At 45.4% G+C, this 18,650-nt stretch overlaps 2 protein-coding genes across 4 annotated transcripts in view; one reads left to right on the top strand and one right to left on the bottom strand.

Annotated features, from left to right (window-relative positions):
• The window catches only part of CFH (complement factor H), a 712,377-nt gene extending 711,771 nt beyond the window's left edge, over positions 1-606 (top strand). For 2 of the 3 annotated variants that reach the window (XM_073582879.1, XM_073582877.1), the window contains one exon: positions 430-606. In XM_073582879.1, the coding sequence (XP_073438980.1) occupies positions 430-446 (17 nt within the window). In that variant the 3' untranslated portion in view covers positions 447-606. The remainder of the gene's footprint in view (positions 1-429) is intronic. The other variant, XM_073582878.1, reaches the window with a different exon arrangement.
• Positions 607-2,426: 1,820 nt separating this feature from the next.
• LOC141096366 (uncharacterized) overlaps positions 2,427-18,650 on the bottom strand; it is a 35,522-nt gene continuing 19,298 nt past the window's right edge. The window contains exon 4 of the mRNA XM_073582921.1: positions 2,427-2,444. Coding sequence (XP_073439022.1) covers positions 2,427-2,444 — 18 coding nt within the window. The remainder of the gene's footprint in view (positions 2,445-18,650) is intronic.

Below are 18,650 nucleotides of genomic sequence, written 5' to 3'. Positions count from 1 at the left end.
ATGGGGATGACTGAAGGAGCTAAGTGCAGTGACCAGCAGCCCCATAGCCGGTGAATGGAGCGGTGGTCAAGCATGTGCAACTGCTGCAACATTCTATAATTGGAATTAAAGCTCCCTGTTCTGCCAAGCAGAGTGAGTCCCAGTGCTCCGACCCTTCCAAGCAATAGGTTATCACCAATCTATAGGATATGTTTTAACTTTTTTTCACCAGACAATCCCTTCAAAAGGAAAGTCGAGCTGACAGATCCCATAGTATATTGTAGCTTCAGTGGTCTTATGGACTCTATTCCTGAATGAGCTAGAGCCATTGTTCAGCATAAGGGGGCCTATTATATCTGGCTATAGGTTTTATAAATAGTTTATGTTCTATGATAATTTATGCGACATCACAAACAGGTCAGTAATTCTGTTCTATTTCTCATTGTTCAGCAGAATCTTCAGTGTGATTACGGTGACAACACGCAAGATGTTACAACATCCGGGAACAGACAACTATAGGCAAACAGCCTTTTCTCTAATTGAAGTGACTTGAATAAATTAGTGGTCACTCACGGTGTATTGTCTTAGTGACTTCTGTGTAACAAATAAAAGTATAAACAAATACAACTGGCTCATATGTATAAATATATATATTTAATGGCAATTAAATTATCTGCAGTTTGTAGATTAGATTAACCCCTTTTCCCCATCTGGAGTAATAGTACACCGATGTCGGACTCCCTCCCTTTGATGTGGGCTCCGGCGGTGAGCCCACATCTTTCCCAGGACATGTCAGCTGTTTTGAACAGCTGACATGTGCCCGGAACAGCCGCTGATGGAATCGCGATCCACCCGCAGCTATTAAGTAGTTAAATGCTGCTGTCAAACGCTGACAGCAACATTTAAATGGCCCTTTGGTCAATCGCGCTGGAAATACGCTTACCGGTGACCCGCGTCACGTGATCGCGTGTCACCGGTGTGTCGGCATGACAACCGGAGGTCTCCTGGAGACCTCTATGGTTGTCAGTGCCAGATTGCTGTGAGCACCACCCAGTGGCCGGCGCTCATAGCAAATCAGTAATTCTGCTACATAGAGGCAATCTGACCATCGCCTCTATGTAGCAGAGCTGTTTGGGTTGTGTCCGCTTCTATTCTCCCACGGAGGCTATTGAAGCATGCCAAAAGTTAAAGAAAAATGTTTTTAAAAATATAAAAAGTATAAAAGTTCAAATCACGCCCCTTTCGCCCCATTGAAAATAAAACTATAAAAATAAAATCAAACATACACAAATTTGTTATCTCCACATTCAGAATCACCCGATCTATCAAAAAAAAAAAAAAAAGGATTAACCTGATTGGTGAACGGCTGAGAAAAAAAGTCAAAATGCCAGAATTACGTTTTTTGGTCACCATGACATTGCATTAAAATCCAATAATGGGTGATCAAAAGATCGTATCTGTATCAATGGTATCATTATAGACATCAGCCTGGCATGCAAAAAGTAAACCCTCACCGAACCATAGATCATGAAAAATGGAGACGCTATGGGTATTGGAAAATGGCACAATTTTATTATTTTTTTTTAGCAAAGTTTGGAATTTTTTTGAACCTCTTAGATAAAAGTTATGGCTCTAGGAAGGAAGGGAGCGAAAAACGAAAACACAAAAATGAAAAAAGCTCTGGGGGTTAAGGGGTTAATACACAATAAGCACATATTCACCCTCTTCCATTATGAATTTGTACACTATGGTAGAGACTGTCAGCATTTTCATATTTCTGCTATTGTATCTACACAACCAGCAAAGTGAGCTCATCTGTAACACACATCTGCTGCTTCTGCAACATTCGGGACCAGAAGCATACCAAAACTCCTCCCAAATAGAGATCAGCAGAAGTTTTGAAATTTCTGTTTATCTGTTTTGATGAAATTCCCCCAAGAATTAGATCTGCAGCAAATAAATTCATGCGATAAATTAAAAAGTGTAGTTGCCAGGAAAAACTTGGAACTTAGTGAGTTCACTTTAGGCTATGTTCCTACAATGAGCTTTTGTTGATTTTTTGATGTTGCAAATTTTTGGCACCATTTCTGCTCCTATTAAGTAAATTTGGTTATTTGCAATTTATAGCCTTTTTGTTGCTGCTGTTTTTGTCTGTTTTTCGTATGTCATGCTTTAAATAAAGCAGCTTTGTTTTTAGCACTTCCTGGTATTTGATTTTAACAAAACTTTATTGATGTCAGGCTGCTGAAATGCGGGTATGTGCAGACTCCACTAGATGGCAATAGAGTGGAGGAAGGACTGCACACTCCCAGGGCAGACCTGCAAAGCAGCAGAGATGGCTACCATCAGGTGGCAGCAGAATCGTCAGACTAGGCGGGTCAGCAACAGAGAGGGAATGAAGTACCAGCGGTCACAGCAGTATGCATAGTCAGAAACAAGCCAGAGAATCAGCAATGGGTCGGAAGCTGATAAGACAAAGACAAAAGACAGAGCCAGGTCCGAATACAAGCCAAGTCAAAACCAGGGAGTCAACAAACTTAGAGGGAAACAATGAGTCAGGACAGAGAGAGGGAATAAACAGACAAGGGGCAAGTCAAGGATCACAGCAGGACAAATCAGGATGTACCAGAGTCAGATACACAAGCTGAAGGCAGAACTATAGCTGACACCGCCTGCAGGATGCAGCAGAGCTAAATAGCAAACCTGAAACCAGTCTGAGGCTGTGGAAAGTTAACCCCTGAAATGACCAGACCATGGAAAGACAGCACTCAAAACCCGGTCTAGATCATGACAATTGATACAGTCATGTGTGGAATATATGTGTTTTTAGTGCTTTTCCACAACTGCTCATTTTTTTATATCCAATGCAAGTCTATGGAAAAATCTGCACAGAAAATTCATCATACCTGCAGGAGAAATTGACATGTTTCTTTATTGAATCACGCGTCACACATCAATTTAAACTGAGCAAAAAATAAGCACACTAGGCATGAGATTTCAATAATTCCCATCAACTTCGCTGGGATTGTAAGACATTGCATTTGTAATGCAGCTTAAATATGCAGCACAAAGAACTCACGAAAAATTCATTGTGGGCACAAAGCTTTAGACCACATGCACATGTTGAGTATTTGCTCAGTATTTTACCTCAGTATCTGTAAGCCAAAATCTGGAGTGGAACAATCAGAGGTAAGCATAATAGAAACACCTCACCACTTTTGTATTTATCACCCACTACTGGTTTTGGCTTACAAATTCTGAGGTAAAAAACTCCCTAAATACTCTGCATGTGTATGTAGCCTTAATGTCAATTGAATATGTTTTGAATAGATATGAGAGGATCAATCAGGTGACGATCGAGTTCATTTCGAAATTCCTGACATCAGTAGTTTTACAAGATATTGAACAAATTGTGATAATATTAGTGGTTTGCCATTAACTCTGGAACACTTCAACAGATCCTGGTGATTCTGAGAATTTTTTCTCATGACACTTAGTACTTTATGGTAGTAGTAAAATTTCTTTGATATAACGCGTTTATTTGTGAAAAAACAGAAATTTGACAAAAAATGTAAAAATTTTGCAGTTTTCAAATTTTAATGCCCTTATATCAGAGAGTCATACTGTACAAAATAGTTAATAAGTAACATTTCCCACGTCTACTTTACATCAGCACAATTTTGCAAACATAATTTTTTTCTTGTTGAGAAGTTATAAATTTGCAAAACCATATTTTTAGGGACTACCTCACACTTGAAGTGACTTTGAGGGGCCTATATGACAGAAAATACCCCAAAATTACACCATTCTAAAAACTGCACCCCTCAAGGAACTCAAAACCACATTCAAGAAGTTTATTAACCCTTCAGGTGCTTCACAGGAATTTTTGGAATGTAGAAGGAAAAAATAAACATTTACTTTTCTTTCACAAAAATTTTCAATTAGACCTATTTTATTTACTTTTGAAAGGGTAACAGGAGAAAATAGACCATATGTTTTTGTTGCAAAATTTCTCCTGAGCATATTGATACCCCATATGTGAGGGCAGTCTACTGTTTGTGCACACGGCATGGCTCGGAAGGGAACGCGCTCCATTTGACTTTTTGAATGTAAAATATGCTGGAATAATTAGCAGTTGCCATGTCGCATTTAGAGAGCCACTGATGTGCCTAAACAGTGGAAACCCCCGACAAGTGACACCATTTTGGAAACTAGACCACTCAGGGAACTTATCTAGATGTGTATTGAGTATGTTGAACGCACGAGTTCTTCACAGAAGTTTATAAAGTAGAGCAGTGGAAATTTAAAAAAATCACATTTTTCCCAAGTAAAACTTTTTTAGCTTCAAATTTTGCATTTACATAAGGGTAAAAGGAGAAATTGCGCCATACAATCTCCTGAGCAATTTCTCCCGATTACGGCAATACCCAATATCTGGAGGAAAACAACTGTTTAGATGCACGGCAGGGCTTGGAAGGGAAGGAGCGTCATTTGACTTTTGGAATGCAAAATTTGATGGAATAATTAGCGGACACCATGTCGCATTTGAAGAGCCCCTGATGTGCCTAAACAGTGAAACTTATCTAGATGTGTATTGAGCACCTTGAACCCCCAAGTGTTTCCCAGAAGTTTATAACGTTAAGCCATGAAAATAAAAAAAATCACATTTTCTCACAAAAATATTTTTAGCTGCAAATTTTCTATTTTCACAAGGGCAAAATGAGAAAATGGACCCCAAAGTTTGTTGCTTAATTTCAGAAACTAATTTTGAGGCACAATTCAAGGCTCAGAAGAGAAGTGGTGCCATATTATAGTGCAGATTTTTCTGCACTGGTTTGAGGGTGTCATTTTACATTGACAGAGCCCCTGAGGTGCCAGAACAGAAGAATCCACCATAAGTGATCCCATTTTACCAATTAAACATTTCAATGAATTCATCTAGGGGTGCAGTGACTATATTGATGTGGGGAAGGTGACCTGATGGACGGACTTGTCAGGAAGAAGAAGGGATGGTTTGTGCACTTTAGACAGATGTTAGTTATGACAGAAGGGAAACAGCTGAGAAAAGTGTAGATTGAGTGCAGTACCTTGGGTTGACCACAAGATGGCAGGGGAGAGCGTGAGTTCAGGACTTGACAGCAGCTTATGGCTATAGAAACCATTGGTCATGGGGGCGGGGTTATAGGGAAGCGGGAAAGTTATAAATAGGACAGGAGGGTTCCAGAAAGTTCCAGTCCCGGGAGGAGCTCAAGAGGAGAGGAGTCTGTGACGAAGTGTGCTGTGTGGAGCGCTTATCTAAGGGGACTGAGGAAAAGGGAAGTCAGGGGGGTGGCCCCGACACGAAGTACCCGAAATCTGCCTCCATCTTGTGTCTGTGGCGTCTGTGCGCAGTAAATGAGGGACCACCCCCCAGTCCGGCCCGCCCTAATACATTTGGCGCAGTCGGCAGGATAGCCACCACCAATACTTCAACTTCAGTGGCAAGCCTGCGACAGTGGAAGACAAAAAGACTTGAGCTGCCTTACATGTGGATTACAAATTTGGGACTTGGTTTCCGTCATCAGAAGAACCGGAGCGGTATAAGAACTGAAAAATGGCTGTTGTAATTTGGCATCAAAAGAAAGAGACACAGGCGTTTACAACTGAATTGTATGATCCGGGGTTATATCAAATCTGCCCCTTGGGGGGGAGTGGTGTTCATCTGGAGAGAACTGCCCCCCCCATGTTGGACCCTGGAAGATGGGTGGAGAAACCTGGAATGGCGGTGGTGCCAGGAAATGGAGACTCATCGGGAGACCTTCCCAGAGAGCCTCCCCGCGGAACTGTCGGGCCTGGAGGCCGGCCCTGCCAGAAAACCAATGACCTGGGAAGGAGCAGTGGGAAAGCCTGCTGAGAGCCGCGGCGCCTGGGAAGGTGAGCGTGTCCCCGGCCTCGCCGGTGGCACCCCAGGCAAACCCCGTCCCCACGTTCCATGTACCAGACAGACCTCGGGGCCCCGACACCGGCCCTCGGCCTCCCCGCCCGACTCCTTACGCTGTGGTGCCTCCAGCTCTGGATGACGGCGTGACCCCCGCCAAGCTGACTGTCACTACATCGGTCCCATTCCCGGTCACTGCTGTAATTGGGCTGTCATCTGCTGTCCTTGACTCAGCGGCAAATGCGGTCGCTGCTCCATCTGCGGCCCTGCCTGCAGTTGATCTGCCGGAGCCCGTGGCCGCCTTGGTACCAGCTGCGGCCTCCCCCGTGGCCACGCCAACTTCACTGTCAAAGCCGACTGCGGCCTACTCATCACCAGAGCCTGCGGCCGCTTCTACCCCGACCTCGACCCGCCCACCGGACTCTGCAGCCTATACCGGACCCTCAGCTTGGGTTGCGGAGGTCATCGAGAAAATGAAGGCCAGAGAGCGGGAGATCTGGGGGCTGCATCATGAAAAAGGAGAGGCTGGCATGGCGGTTCCACGTTCCATCGGGAGGCTGGTTTACACCAATGTGGAAAAGGGTTATGGATTCATCCGGGACCTCGCCACTGGTGAAAAAGTATATTTAAATGTGACTTCCATCCGTCACGGCCGGGCAGTACAGGAGGGAGACTTAGTCTCTTATTATAAAGAGTACTGCCCCCGCGGCTACTACGCCGTTGCGGTGATTGCTTGTCCTGAAGACTACGTGCCCCCCGTTAAAGGGACTCACAGAGACACCCAAAGAATCCCAGGACTTCATGTCTGTGGAGTCCCTTGCTGAGTTGGCGGAACACCGGCCGTCAGGAGATGGCCCGGACTACCGGGAATTCGATGCACCGTTGTGTAGTTCACAGGACAGTTCTATGTCCATGTTAATAGAATTTTTTTTTTTTTTTTGTTGAAAGATGTTTTCTCCTGAAACAGCGGGGATGCATACGGGGAAGTACTTATGTCAAAGGAAGGGGGAGTATGCCTGTTTTGTTTTTTATGTTGGTGTAAAGAAAAAGTAAAAGAAAAAAAAGAGAAAAAAAGGGTTACTTATGCTATTATAAAGTTGGTTTAATGTATAATATGCATAAGAAGAATGCAACAATTCCCGGGCATGAGGGTCTGTGTGACAAAGGGTCTGTGTGACAGAGGGTCTGTGTGACAAAGGGTCTGTGTGACAGAGGGTCTGTGTTACAAAAAGGGTCTGTGTGACCGAGATGCCGACCATGACTTGTTTTAAAGTGAAGGACAAAGAGATGGAAGATATGGAATCAGACAGTGGTCCCAAGCCAGGACCCTGACACCACGGACACCCCAGGAGAATAGGCGGGCGCTGACAATGACCTGGTAGGCGTAAGGCCTCGGTCATGGCGTTCCGGACAGTTGAGGGTGACAGAAGGGGAGAGTAGGGGAAGGTACATGCCTGTAGAGAAATCCGGGTGTACCTAGCCCAACTTGAAAGAAGATGTCATGTGGCGTGTGCACCAGCGAATAGCAGTAGGCTGTTCGGAGCATGGTGCTCCCAGTTTGGTTCGGCCCCCGCGTATGGTGGGTTTGGCTCAACAACCGGTCCGGCAACAGACAGTAGGAAAGCTTCAGAATGACGAAGGTAGGGAATACGATTGTCGGGGATGACAATGGACAAAGCAAGGGGTAATGTGGGGAAGGTGACCTGACGGACGGACTTGTCAGGAAGAAGAAGGGATGGTTTGTGTACCTTAGACAGTTGATAGTTATGACAGAAGGGAAACAGCTGGGAAAAGTGTAGATTGAGTGCAGTACCTTTGGTTGACTGCAAGATGGCAGGGGAGAGCGTGAGTTCAGGACTTGACAGCTGCTTATGGCTAGACAAACCGTTGGTCATGGGGGGCAGGGTTATAGGGAAGCGGGAAAGTTAAAAATAGGACAGGAGGGTTCCAGAAAGTTCCAGTCCCGGGAGGAGCTCAAGAGGAGAGGAGTCTGTGATAAAGTGTGTGCTGTGTGGACAGCTTATCTAAGGGGACTGAGGAAAATGGAAGTCAGGGGGGTGGCCCCGACACGAAGAACTGCAGAACAGACGAGGTCCCGAGGGAAACATACCAAATTGACGATGACTTTTGATCAGTAAAGTGCTGTTGGTGAACAGGCCTAAGGCGGCCAGAGTGACTGAGCTGGCAGGAACATCACTAAGCTAAAAGTACGGTGTATGTACCCGGGCCTGGAAAAGGAAGGCTGTGGAAGAATTGCGGTGTATTGCTGAGGTCAGGCGGACGACTAAATAAACCAGTTGTACCCGAAATCTGCCTCCATCTTGTGTCTGTGACTCTGTGCGCGGTAAATGAGGGACCACCCCCCAATCCGGCCCACCCTACTACATTGACACCACAGGTGTGTCACACTTTTATACCATTGGGCAGTGAAGAAAAAATAATTTACATTTTTATCAGCAAGATTGCATATTAGCCCCAAGTTTTACATTTTCACTCTGGGAAAAAGTTAAAAATAGCATCAGAATTTGTCCCACAATTTCTGCTTAACCCTTTTCTGACATCAGACGTACTACCCCGTCCATGGGACCTGGGTCCCTATGCCCATGGACGGGATAGTACGTCTAGCGCGATCAGCGGCGCTCACGTGGTGAACACCGCTGATCGCGGCCGGGTGTCAGCTGATTATCACAGCTGACACCCAGCACTATGTGTCAGGGGCGGTCACAGACCGCCCCTGACACGTTAACCCCTTGCACACCTCCGTGCTTCCCTGAGCCCCCCACAGCAGCGCAATGTGCAGTGCTCCTGCGGGGGACTCCTTCCCTGCAGGTCCCCGAATCCAAGATGGCGACGGGGACCTTAGGGGGCCTGCAGGGAGCTGGCTTCCTCAGTGCCTGCAAAGCGCAGGCACGAGGAAGCCAAGTGCAGTGCCTGTGACAGATCACTAATCTGTGATCTGTGACAGATCAGCGATCTGTCACATGACAGTTATGTCCTCCCTGGGACAATGTAATAAAGTTTAAAAAAAAAAAAAGTGTAAAAATAATTTTAAAAAAATCGCTACATAAATTAAAAAAAAAAAAAATTCCCTAATAAATTCATTTTTTGGAAATAAAAAAAAACAATAAAAGTACACATATTTGGTATCGCCGCGTCCGTAATGACCCGCCCTATAAAACTGTCCCATTAGTTAACCCCTTTAGCGAACCCCTTAAAAAATAAAAATAAAAAATTAAGCAAAAAATAATGATTTATTATCATAACGCCGAACAAAAAGTGCAATAACGCACGATCAAAAAGATGCATATAAATATGCATGGTACCACTGAAAATGAAATCTCGTGCCGCAAAAAACGAGCCACCAAACAGCATAAAAATAAAAAAGTTATAGCTCGCAGAATAAAGCGATGCAAAAATAATTATTTTTTATATAAAATTGTTTTCATTGCATAAAAGCGCCAAAACATAAAAAAAAAGACCTAAATGAGGTATCGCTGTAACCGTACCGACCTGACAAATAAAACAGTCTTATCAATTTCACTGCACACGGAACGGTGTAAACGCACCCCTCAAAAGAAATTCATGAAACGCTGGTTTTTGTTCATTCTGTGTCCAAAAATCGGAATAAAAAGTGATCAAAAGATGTCACGTGCCGGAAAATGATACCAATAAAAATGTCAACTCGTCCCGCAAAAAGTAAGACCTCACATGACTCGGTGGGTCAAAATATGGAAAAATTATAGCTTTCAATATGTGGTGATGCAAAAACTATTTTTACAATAAAAAGAGTCTTTTAGCGTGCGACAGCTGCCAAACATAAAAACCCGCCATAAGTAGTAAATCAAACTCCCCCGTTATCACCCCCTTAGTTAGGGAAAAATAATAAAATTAAAAGAAAATGTATTTATTTCCATTTTCCCATTAGGGCTAGGGTTAGGGCTAGGGTTAGGGCTAGGGCTAGAGTTAGAACTGAGATTAGGGTTAGGGGTGTGTTGGGGTTAGGGATGGAGTTATAATTGGGTGGTTTCCACTGTTTGGGCACATCAGGTGCTCTTCAAATGCAACATGGCGTCTGATCTCAATTCCAGCCAATTCTGCGTTGAAAAAGTCAAATGGTGCTCCTTCCCTTCCAAGCTCTTCCATGCGCCCAAACAGTGTCCCCACATATATGTGGGGGTTTACACTGTTTAGGTACATCAGGGGCTCTCCAAAAGTAACATGACACCCACAGAGCATTCCATCAAAGTCTGCATTGCAAAACGTCACTACTTCCCTTCCGACCCCCGACGTGTGCCGATACAGTAGTTTTCTCCCACATATGGGGTATCAGCCTACTCAGGACAAATTGGACAACAACTTTTGGGGTCCAATTTCTCCTGTTACCCTTGGGAAAATTAAAACAATGGGGACTAAAAGATCATGTTTGTTGAAAAAAAATGATTTTTTTATTTTCACGCCCGGACGTTATAAACTTCTGTGAAGCACTGGGGGGTTCAAAGTGCTCACCACTAGTGTTGAGCATTCCGATACCGCAAGTATCGGGTATCGGCCGATACTTGCTGTATCGGAATTCCGATACCGACTTCCGATATTTTTTCAATATCGGAATTCGGCATCGGAATCGGAAGTTCAGTTGATTGACAGCCTGACGTCATCATGATGCGCGGTGTGTGCGCATCATGATGCGCCGTCATTTCGGGCCTTCCGGGGGTCTCTGCCGGCCTGCCGGGGGGCTGTGCCGGCCTGCCGGGGGGCTGTGTGGACTGCCCGGGGTCTGTACCGGCCTGCCGGGGGGCTGTGCCAGCCTGCCGGTGGTCTGTGCACCCTGTGGGGGTCTGTACCGGCCTGCCGGGGGGCTGTGCCGGCCTGCCGGTGGTCTGTGCACCCTGTGGGGGTCTGTACCGGCCTGCCGGGGGGCTGTGCCGGCCTGCCGGTGGTCTGTGCACCCTGTGGGGGTCTGTACCGGCCTGCCGGGGGGCTGTGCCGGCCTGCCGGGGGGCTGTGCTGATGTCCGGGGGTCTGTGCAAGCATCGTCCGATGGGACTACAAGTCCCATCTGGCGATGCCTGCTACCATGACAGTGATTGACACATTAGCCAATGATGGGACAGTAGTAGTCCCATCATCCGGCTAATGTGTTAAATGTTAAAAAAAAAAAAATACTACATACATACTACATGCATGCTACATACATACTACATGCTACATACATACTACATATATACTACATACATACTACATACATGCTACATACATGCTGCATGCTACATACATACTACATACATACTACATGCATGCTACATGCATGCGACATGCATGCTACATACATACTACATACATACTACATACATACTACATACTACATATATACTACATGCATGCTACATACATACTACATGCTACATACATACCACATACATACTACATACAGTGGGGAAAAAAAGTATTTAGTCAGTCAGCAATAGTGCAAGTTCCACCACTTAAAAAGATGAGAGGCGTCTGTAATTTACATCATAGGTAGACCTCAACTATGGGAGACAAACTGAGAAAAAAAAATCCAGAAAATCACATTGTTTTTTTTTCATTTTATTTGCATATTATGGTGGAAAATAAGTATTTGGTCAGAAACAAGCAATCCAGATTTCTGGCTCTCACAGACCTGTAACTTCTTCTTTAAGAGTCTCCTCTTTCCTCCACTCATTACCTGTAGTAATGGCACCTGTTTAAACTTGTTATCAGTATAAAAAGACACCTGTGCACACCCTCAAAGAGTCTGACTCCAAACTCCACTATGGTGAAGACCAAAGAGCTGTCAAAGGACACCAGAAACAAAATTGTAGCCCTGCACCAGGCTGGGAAGACTGAATCTGAAATAGCCAACCAGCTTGGAGTGAAGAAATCAACTGTGGGAGCAATAATTAGAAAATGGAAGACATACAAGACCACTGATAATCTCCCTCGATCTGGTGCTCCACGCAAAATCCTACCCCGTGGGGTCAGAATGATCACAAGAACGGTGAGCAAAAATCCCAGAACCACGCAGGGGGACCTAGTGAATGAACTGCAGAGAGCTGGGACCAATGTAACAAGGCCTATCATAAGTAACACACTACGCCACCATGGACTCAGATCCTGCAGTGCCAGACGTGTCGCACTGCTTAAGCCTGTACATGTCCGGGCCCGTCTGAAGTTTGCTAGAGAGCATTTGGATGATCCAGAGGAGTTTTGGGAGAATGTCCTATGGTCTGATGAAACCAAACTGGAACTGTTTGGTAGAAACACAACTTGTCGTGTTTGGAGGAAAAAGAATACTGAGTTGCATCCATCAAACACCATACCTACTGTAAAGCATGGTGGTGGAAACATCATGCTTTAGGGCTGTTTCTCTGCAAAGGGGTCAGGATGACTGATCCGGGTACATGAAAGAATGAATGGGGCCATGTATCGTGAGATTTTGAGTGCAAACCTCCTTCCATCAGCAAGGGCATTGAAGATGAAACGTGGCTGGGTCTTTCAACATGACAATGATCCAAAGCACACTGCCAGGGCAACGAAGGAGTGGCTTCGTAAGAAGCATTTCAAGGTCCTGGAGTGGCCTAGCCAGTCTCCAGATCTCAACCCAATAGAAAACCTTTGGAGGGAGTTGAAAGTCCGTGTTGCCAAGCGAAAAGCCAAAAACATCACTGCTCTAGAGGAGATCTGCATGGAGGAATGGGCCAACATACCAACAACAGTGTGTGGCAACCTTGTGAAGACTTACAGAAAACGTTTGACCTCTGTCATTGCCAACAAAGGATATATCACAAAGTATTGAGATGAAATTTTGTTTCTGACCAAATACTTATTTTCCACCATAATATGCAAATAAAATGAAAAAAAAACAGACAATGTGATTTTCTGTTTTTTTTTTCTCAGTTTGTCTCCCATAGTTGAGGTCTACCTATGATGTAAATTACAGACGCCTCTCATCTTTTTAAGTGGTGGAACTTGCACTATTGCTGACTGACTAAATACTTTTTTTCCCCACTGTACATGCTACATATATACTACATACATGCTACATACATACTACATGCATGCTACATACATACTACATGCTACATACATACCACATACATACTACATACATACTACATATATACTACATGCTACATGCATGCCACATGCATGCTACATGCATGCTACATGCATGCTACATGCATGCTACATGCATGCTACATACATACAATACATACATAGACATACAGTACATATAACATAGAGTAACATACTTACCAATACTTGTCACATTGTTCCCCGAAGCCATTGTCTTTTCCGGAATAAATATTAACATAACAAACCACAAAAATACTCACCCACGATCCGAAGCAGTCCACGAGTGTGTCCCACGACGATCTTGGGTAGAGAACTGCAGCATCAGCTGATGCTGCCGTTCTCTACGGGCTGCAGGAATCCAATGACGGAAGGTAGGTATCCTTCTGCACTGTATTCCTCCGCCACTTAAAAAAAAAAAAAAGTCCCTAGTCTCACTTTATGCCATTGCTGTGTGGGAATTTCCCACACAGCAATGGCATAAAGTGAGACTAGGGACTTTTTTTTTTTTTAAGTGGCGGAGGAATACAGTGCGGAAGGATACCTACCTTCCGTCATTGGATTCCTGCAGCCCGTAGAGAACGGCAGCATCAGCTGATGCTGCAGTTCTCTACCCAAGATCGTCGTGGGACACACTCGTGGACTGCTTCGGATCGTGGGTGAGTATTTTTGTGGTTTGTGATGTTAATATTTATTCCGGAAAAGACAATGGCTTCGGGGAACAATGTGACAAGTATTGGTAAGTATGTTACTCTATGTTATATGTACTGTATGTCTATGTATGTATTGTATGAATGTATTGTATGTATGTAGTATATATGTGGTATGTATGTAGCATGTAGTATGTATGTAGTATGTATGTAGCATGCATGTAGCATGCAGTATGTATGTAGCATGCATGTAGTATATATGTAGTATGTATGTAGCATGCATGTAGTATATATGTATGAATGTATGTAGCATGTAGTATGTATGTGGTATGTATGTAGCATGTAGTATGTATGTGGTATGTATGTAGCATGCATGTAGTATGTATGTAGCATGTAGTATGTATGTAGCATGCATGTAGTATATATGTAGTATATATGTAGCATGTAGCATGTATGTAGTATTATTATTTATTATTATTTATTGTTATAGCGCCATTTATTCCATGGCGCTTTACATGTGAGGAGGGGTATACATAAAAACAAGTACAATAATCTTAAACAATACAAGTCATAACTGGTACAGGAGGAGAGAGGACCCTGCCCGCGAGGGCTCACAATCTTCAAGGGATGGGTGGTAATACAGTAGGCGAGGGTAGAGCTGGTCGTGCAGCGGTTTGGTCGATCGGTGGTTACTGCAGGTTATAGGCTTGTCGGAAGAGGTGGGTCTTCAGGCTCTTTTTGAAGGTTTCGATGGTAGGTGAGAGTCTGATATGATGTGGTAGAGAGTTCCAGAGTAGGGGTGATGCGCGAGAGAAATCTTGTATGCGATTGTGGGAAGAGGAGATAAGAGGGGAGTAGAGAAGGAGATCTTGTGAGGATCGGAGGTTGCGTGCAGGAAAGTACCGGGAGACGAGGTCACAGATGTATGGAGGAGACAAGTTGTGGATGGCTTTGTATGTCATGGTTAGGGTTTTGTAATGGAGTCTCTGGGCAATTGGGAGCCAGTGAAGGGATTGACAGAGGGGAGAAGCTGGGGAATAGCGGGGGGACAGGTGGATTAGTCGGGCAGCAGAGTTTAGAATAGATTGGAGGGGTGCGAGAGTGTTTGAGGGGAGGCCACAGAGCATGAGGTTGCAGTAGTCAAGGCGAGAGATGATGAGGGCATGGACTAGGGTTTTTGCAGATTCTTGGGTGAGGAATGAACGGATGCGTGAAATATTTTTGAGTTGAAGTCGGCAGGAAGTGGAAAGGGTTTGGATATGTGGTTTGAAGGAGAGATCAGCGTCAAGGATTACTCCGAGGCAGCGAGCTTGTGGGACTGGGGAGAGTGGGCAGTCATTTACTGTAATTGATAGGTTCGTAGGGGGGGTCGCGTGAGATGGGGGAAAGATGATGAATTCTGTTTTGTCCATGTTGAGTTTCAGATATCTAGTGGAGAAGAAGGATGAAATAGTGGACAGACATTGAGGGATTCTGGTTAGTAGGGAGGTGATATCTGGTCCAGAGATGTAGATCTGTGTGTCATCAGCATAAAGATGATACTGAAAGCCATGAGATTCTATGAGCTGTCCCAGGCCAAAGGTGTAAATAGAGAACAGCAGGGGCCCAAGGACTGAACCTTGTGGGACTCCGACAGATAGGGGGCGAGGTGAGGAGGTGGTGTGTGAGTGGGAGACGCTGAATGTCCGGTCTGTTAGGTATGATGAGATCCAGGAGAGGGCCAAGTCTGTGATGCCGAGGGATGAGAGGGTCTGTAATAATAGGGAATGGTCCACTGTGTCAAAGGCAGCCGACAGGTCCAGGAGGAGGAGGACAGAGTAGTGTCGCTTGCTCTTGGCAGTTAAGAGGTCATTGGTGACCTTAGTAAGGGCTGTTTCAGTGGAGTGGTGTGACCGGAAGCCAGATTGTAAGCGGTCGAAGAGGGAGCAAGAAGAGAGATGGGAGGACAGTTCAAGGTAGACGTGTTGTTCCAGTAGCTTGGAGGCGTATGGGAGAAGTGATATAGGGCGATAGCTAGATACAGAGGATGGGTCAAGAGAGGGCTTTTTGAGGATAGGTGTGATGGAGGCATGTTTAAAGCTTGAGGGGAAAACACCAGTTGTTAGTGATAGGTTGAAGAGATGGGTTAGGGTTGGGATGAAGACTGTGGTGAGGTTTGGGATGAAGTGGGATGGGATCGGGTCGAGTGCACAGGTGGTGAGATGTGATCTTGAGAGTAGAGTGGAGAGTCGATCTTCTGTAATGGTGGAGAAGTTGGTTTTGAAGGTGGAGGGCTGGGAAGTCGGGAGGAAGGGCTCTGGGGGTTGTTGACCAAAACTGTCCCTGATGTTATCAATTTTCTGCTTGAAAAATGAGGCAAAGTCTTCAGCTGAGATGAGTGGGGAGGGAGGAGGTGCTGGGGGGCGGAGGAGAGAATTGAAGGTGTTGAATAACTGTTTAGGGTTGCGAGACAGGGAGGATATGAGAGATGAGAAGTAGGTTTGTTTAGCTGTGGCGAGTGTGGTCTTGAAAGTAGTGAGGGACTGTTTGAATGCGATGAAGTGCTCGTTGGAGTGGGATCTTTTCCATCTGCGCTCAGCAGCCCTGGAAGCTCGCCTCAGCTCTTTGGTCAGGCTGGTGTGCCAGGGCTGTCTGTTGATTTTGCGAGTTTTGGTATGTGTAAGTGGGGCAGCGGATTCCAAAGCTACAGCTATTGTGGTGTTATATAGAGCGGCAGCGTCATCCGCATTGTGTAAGGAACTTATATCTGTAAGAGGGAGGAGGGATTCAGAGAATGAGTGTAGGTCAAGGTGTTTAAGATTCCTGCGAGGGTGTGAAAGTTTGTGGGGTGAGGATTGTAGACATGGAGTGAAGAGGGAAGAGAATGTGAGCAGGTTGTGGTCAGAGAGAGGAAGAGGTGAGTTAGAGAGGTTAGATAGGGAGCAGAGGCGGGTGAAGATGAGGTCCAGTGTGTGGCCATCTTTGTGGGTGGCTGTAGAAGACCATTGAGTGAGGCCGAAGGAGGAAGTGAGAGATAGAAGTTTAGTGGCAGCTGAGAGGGAAGTGTCAATGGGGATGTTGAAGTCGCCCATGATGATGGTAGGGATGTCAGCGGAAAGGAAATGAAGTAACCAGGTGGTGAAGTGGTCAAAGAGGGTGGTGGCTGGCCCTGGGGGGCGGTAGATGACAGCCAGTTGGAGGTTGGAGGGGGAGTAGATGCGCACAGAGTGCACCTCAAAGGAAGGGAGGGTAACAGAGGGTGGCAGTGGGATTGGGGTGAAGGAGCAGGTATCTGACAGGAGAAAACCAACTCCTCCACCATGTTTGCTGCTGGGGCGGGGGGTGTGAGAAAGGTGGAAGCCACCATACGAAAGTGCAGCAGGAGAGGCTGTGTCAGAAGGGGTGAGCCAGGTTTCGGTGATGGCGAGGAAGGAGAGTTTGGTAGTAACAAAAAGATCATGGATGTAGGAAAGCTTGTTGAAGACAGAGCGAGCGTTCCACAGAGCTCCTGTTAGTGGGACTGGGGAAGCGGGGGCTGGGTGAATGGGTATAAGGTTGGAGAGGTTACGGAAGGTTGTGATAGAGCGTGGATGGGAGGTAGAAATGACTGTGGGAATGTGGTGAGGAGGACCAGGATTTGGAGAGATATCACCAGCAGTGAGAAGGAGCAGAGAAAGTGTTAGCAGGTGGGAGCAGGAGAGGGCATGAGGGGGCTGTCTGTGTTTGGAGACAGAGGATTGTATGTTAAGGAACAGTTTTGAGGCAGAGGTGAGGTGGATGGGGAGGATTGAAGAAGAGATGAACAGTTCCTTACTAGGAGTAGGGATTAGGGGAATTAGCAGAAAGTGAAGGATTATTGGGGTGAAAGTGATAACAAACAGAAACATTGTTTACAGTGACTGTCCAGTTACCTTCAGTTCCCTTCTGGTTCAATTCTGGTTTTAATTCTTAAATTAATCTTCACACTTCTAGCACACACTTATAGCAATCACAATGCAGACTGAAGTCTATGCAGACTTGTGCTCTGCAATATATGTACAACTAAGTGCAGTCAGGTGTGAAGCAGAGAGGAGTGGTCTCTGCTCATCTTGGCCAGACAATTAAGAGTGGACCATATGTATATGATCAAGCCAGAGTAAACAAGGTCATAAATAACACTGGGGTAAGCTGGGGTTAGCTGAAAGGCATACCATGTGAATGCTAGGTGCAGAGGCAAGTCTATGTGCAAAGCTGGGTGATGCACTGTGTGTCCTTCATAGACAGACAGCAGGAGAGCAGGAGAGCTGGGTGGATGGACATACCTGTCGGAAGAATAGAGATGCTTGTTAGAGTGCGATGGTGGCAGGTAGCAGGGCACAGTCTGTATACATCCTTCTGGTTTTAATTCTTAAATTAATCTTCACACTTCTAGCACACACTTATAGCAATCACAATGCAGACTGAAGTCTATGCAGACTTGTGCTCTGCAATATATGTACAACTAAGTGCAGTCAGGTGTGAAGCAGAGAGGAGTGGTCTCTGCTCATCTTGGCCAGACAATTAAGAGTGGACCATATGTATATGATCAAGCCAGAGTAAACAAGGTCATAAATAACACTGGGGTAAGCTGGGGTTAGCTGAAAGGCATACCATGTGAATGCTAGGTGCAGAGGCAAGTCTATGTGCAAAGCTGGGTGATGCACTGTGTGTCCTTCATAGACAGACAGCAGGAGAGCAGGAGAGCTGGGTGGATGGACATACCATGTGAATGCTAGGTGCAGAGGCAAGTCTATGTGCAAAGCTGGGTGATGCACTGTGTGTCCTTCATAGACAGACAGCAGGAGAGCAGGAGAGCTGGGTGGATGGACATACCTGTCGGAAGAATAGAGATGCTTGTTAGAGTGCGATGGTGGCAGGTAGCAGGGCACAGTCTGTATACATCCTTCTGGTTTTAATTCTTAAATTAATCTTCACACTTCTAGCACACACTTATAGCAATCACAATGCAGACTGAAGTCTATGCAGACTTGTGCTCTGCAATATATGTACAACTA

The sequence above is a fragment of the Dendrobates tinctorius genome, unplaced genomic scaffold (genome assembly GCF_039654945.1).
Source record: "Dendrobates tinctorius isolate UK_male_01 unplaced genomic scaffold, ASM3965494v1 ptg000074l, whole genome shotgun sequence".
Taxonomy (NCBI): Eukaryota; Metazoa; Chordata; class Amphibia; order Anura; family Dendrobatidae; genus Dendrobates; species Dendrobates tinctorius.
The sequence above is the reverse complement of the archived record's forward strand: the minus strand, read 5'-3'. Positions and strand labels throughout refer to the sequence as shown.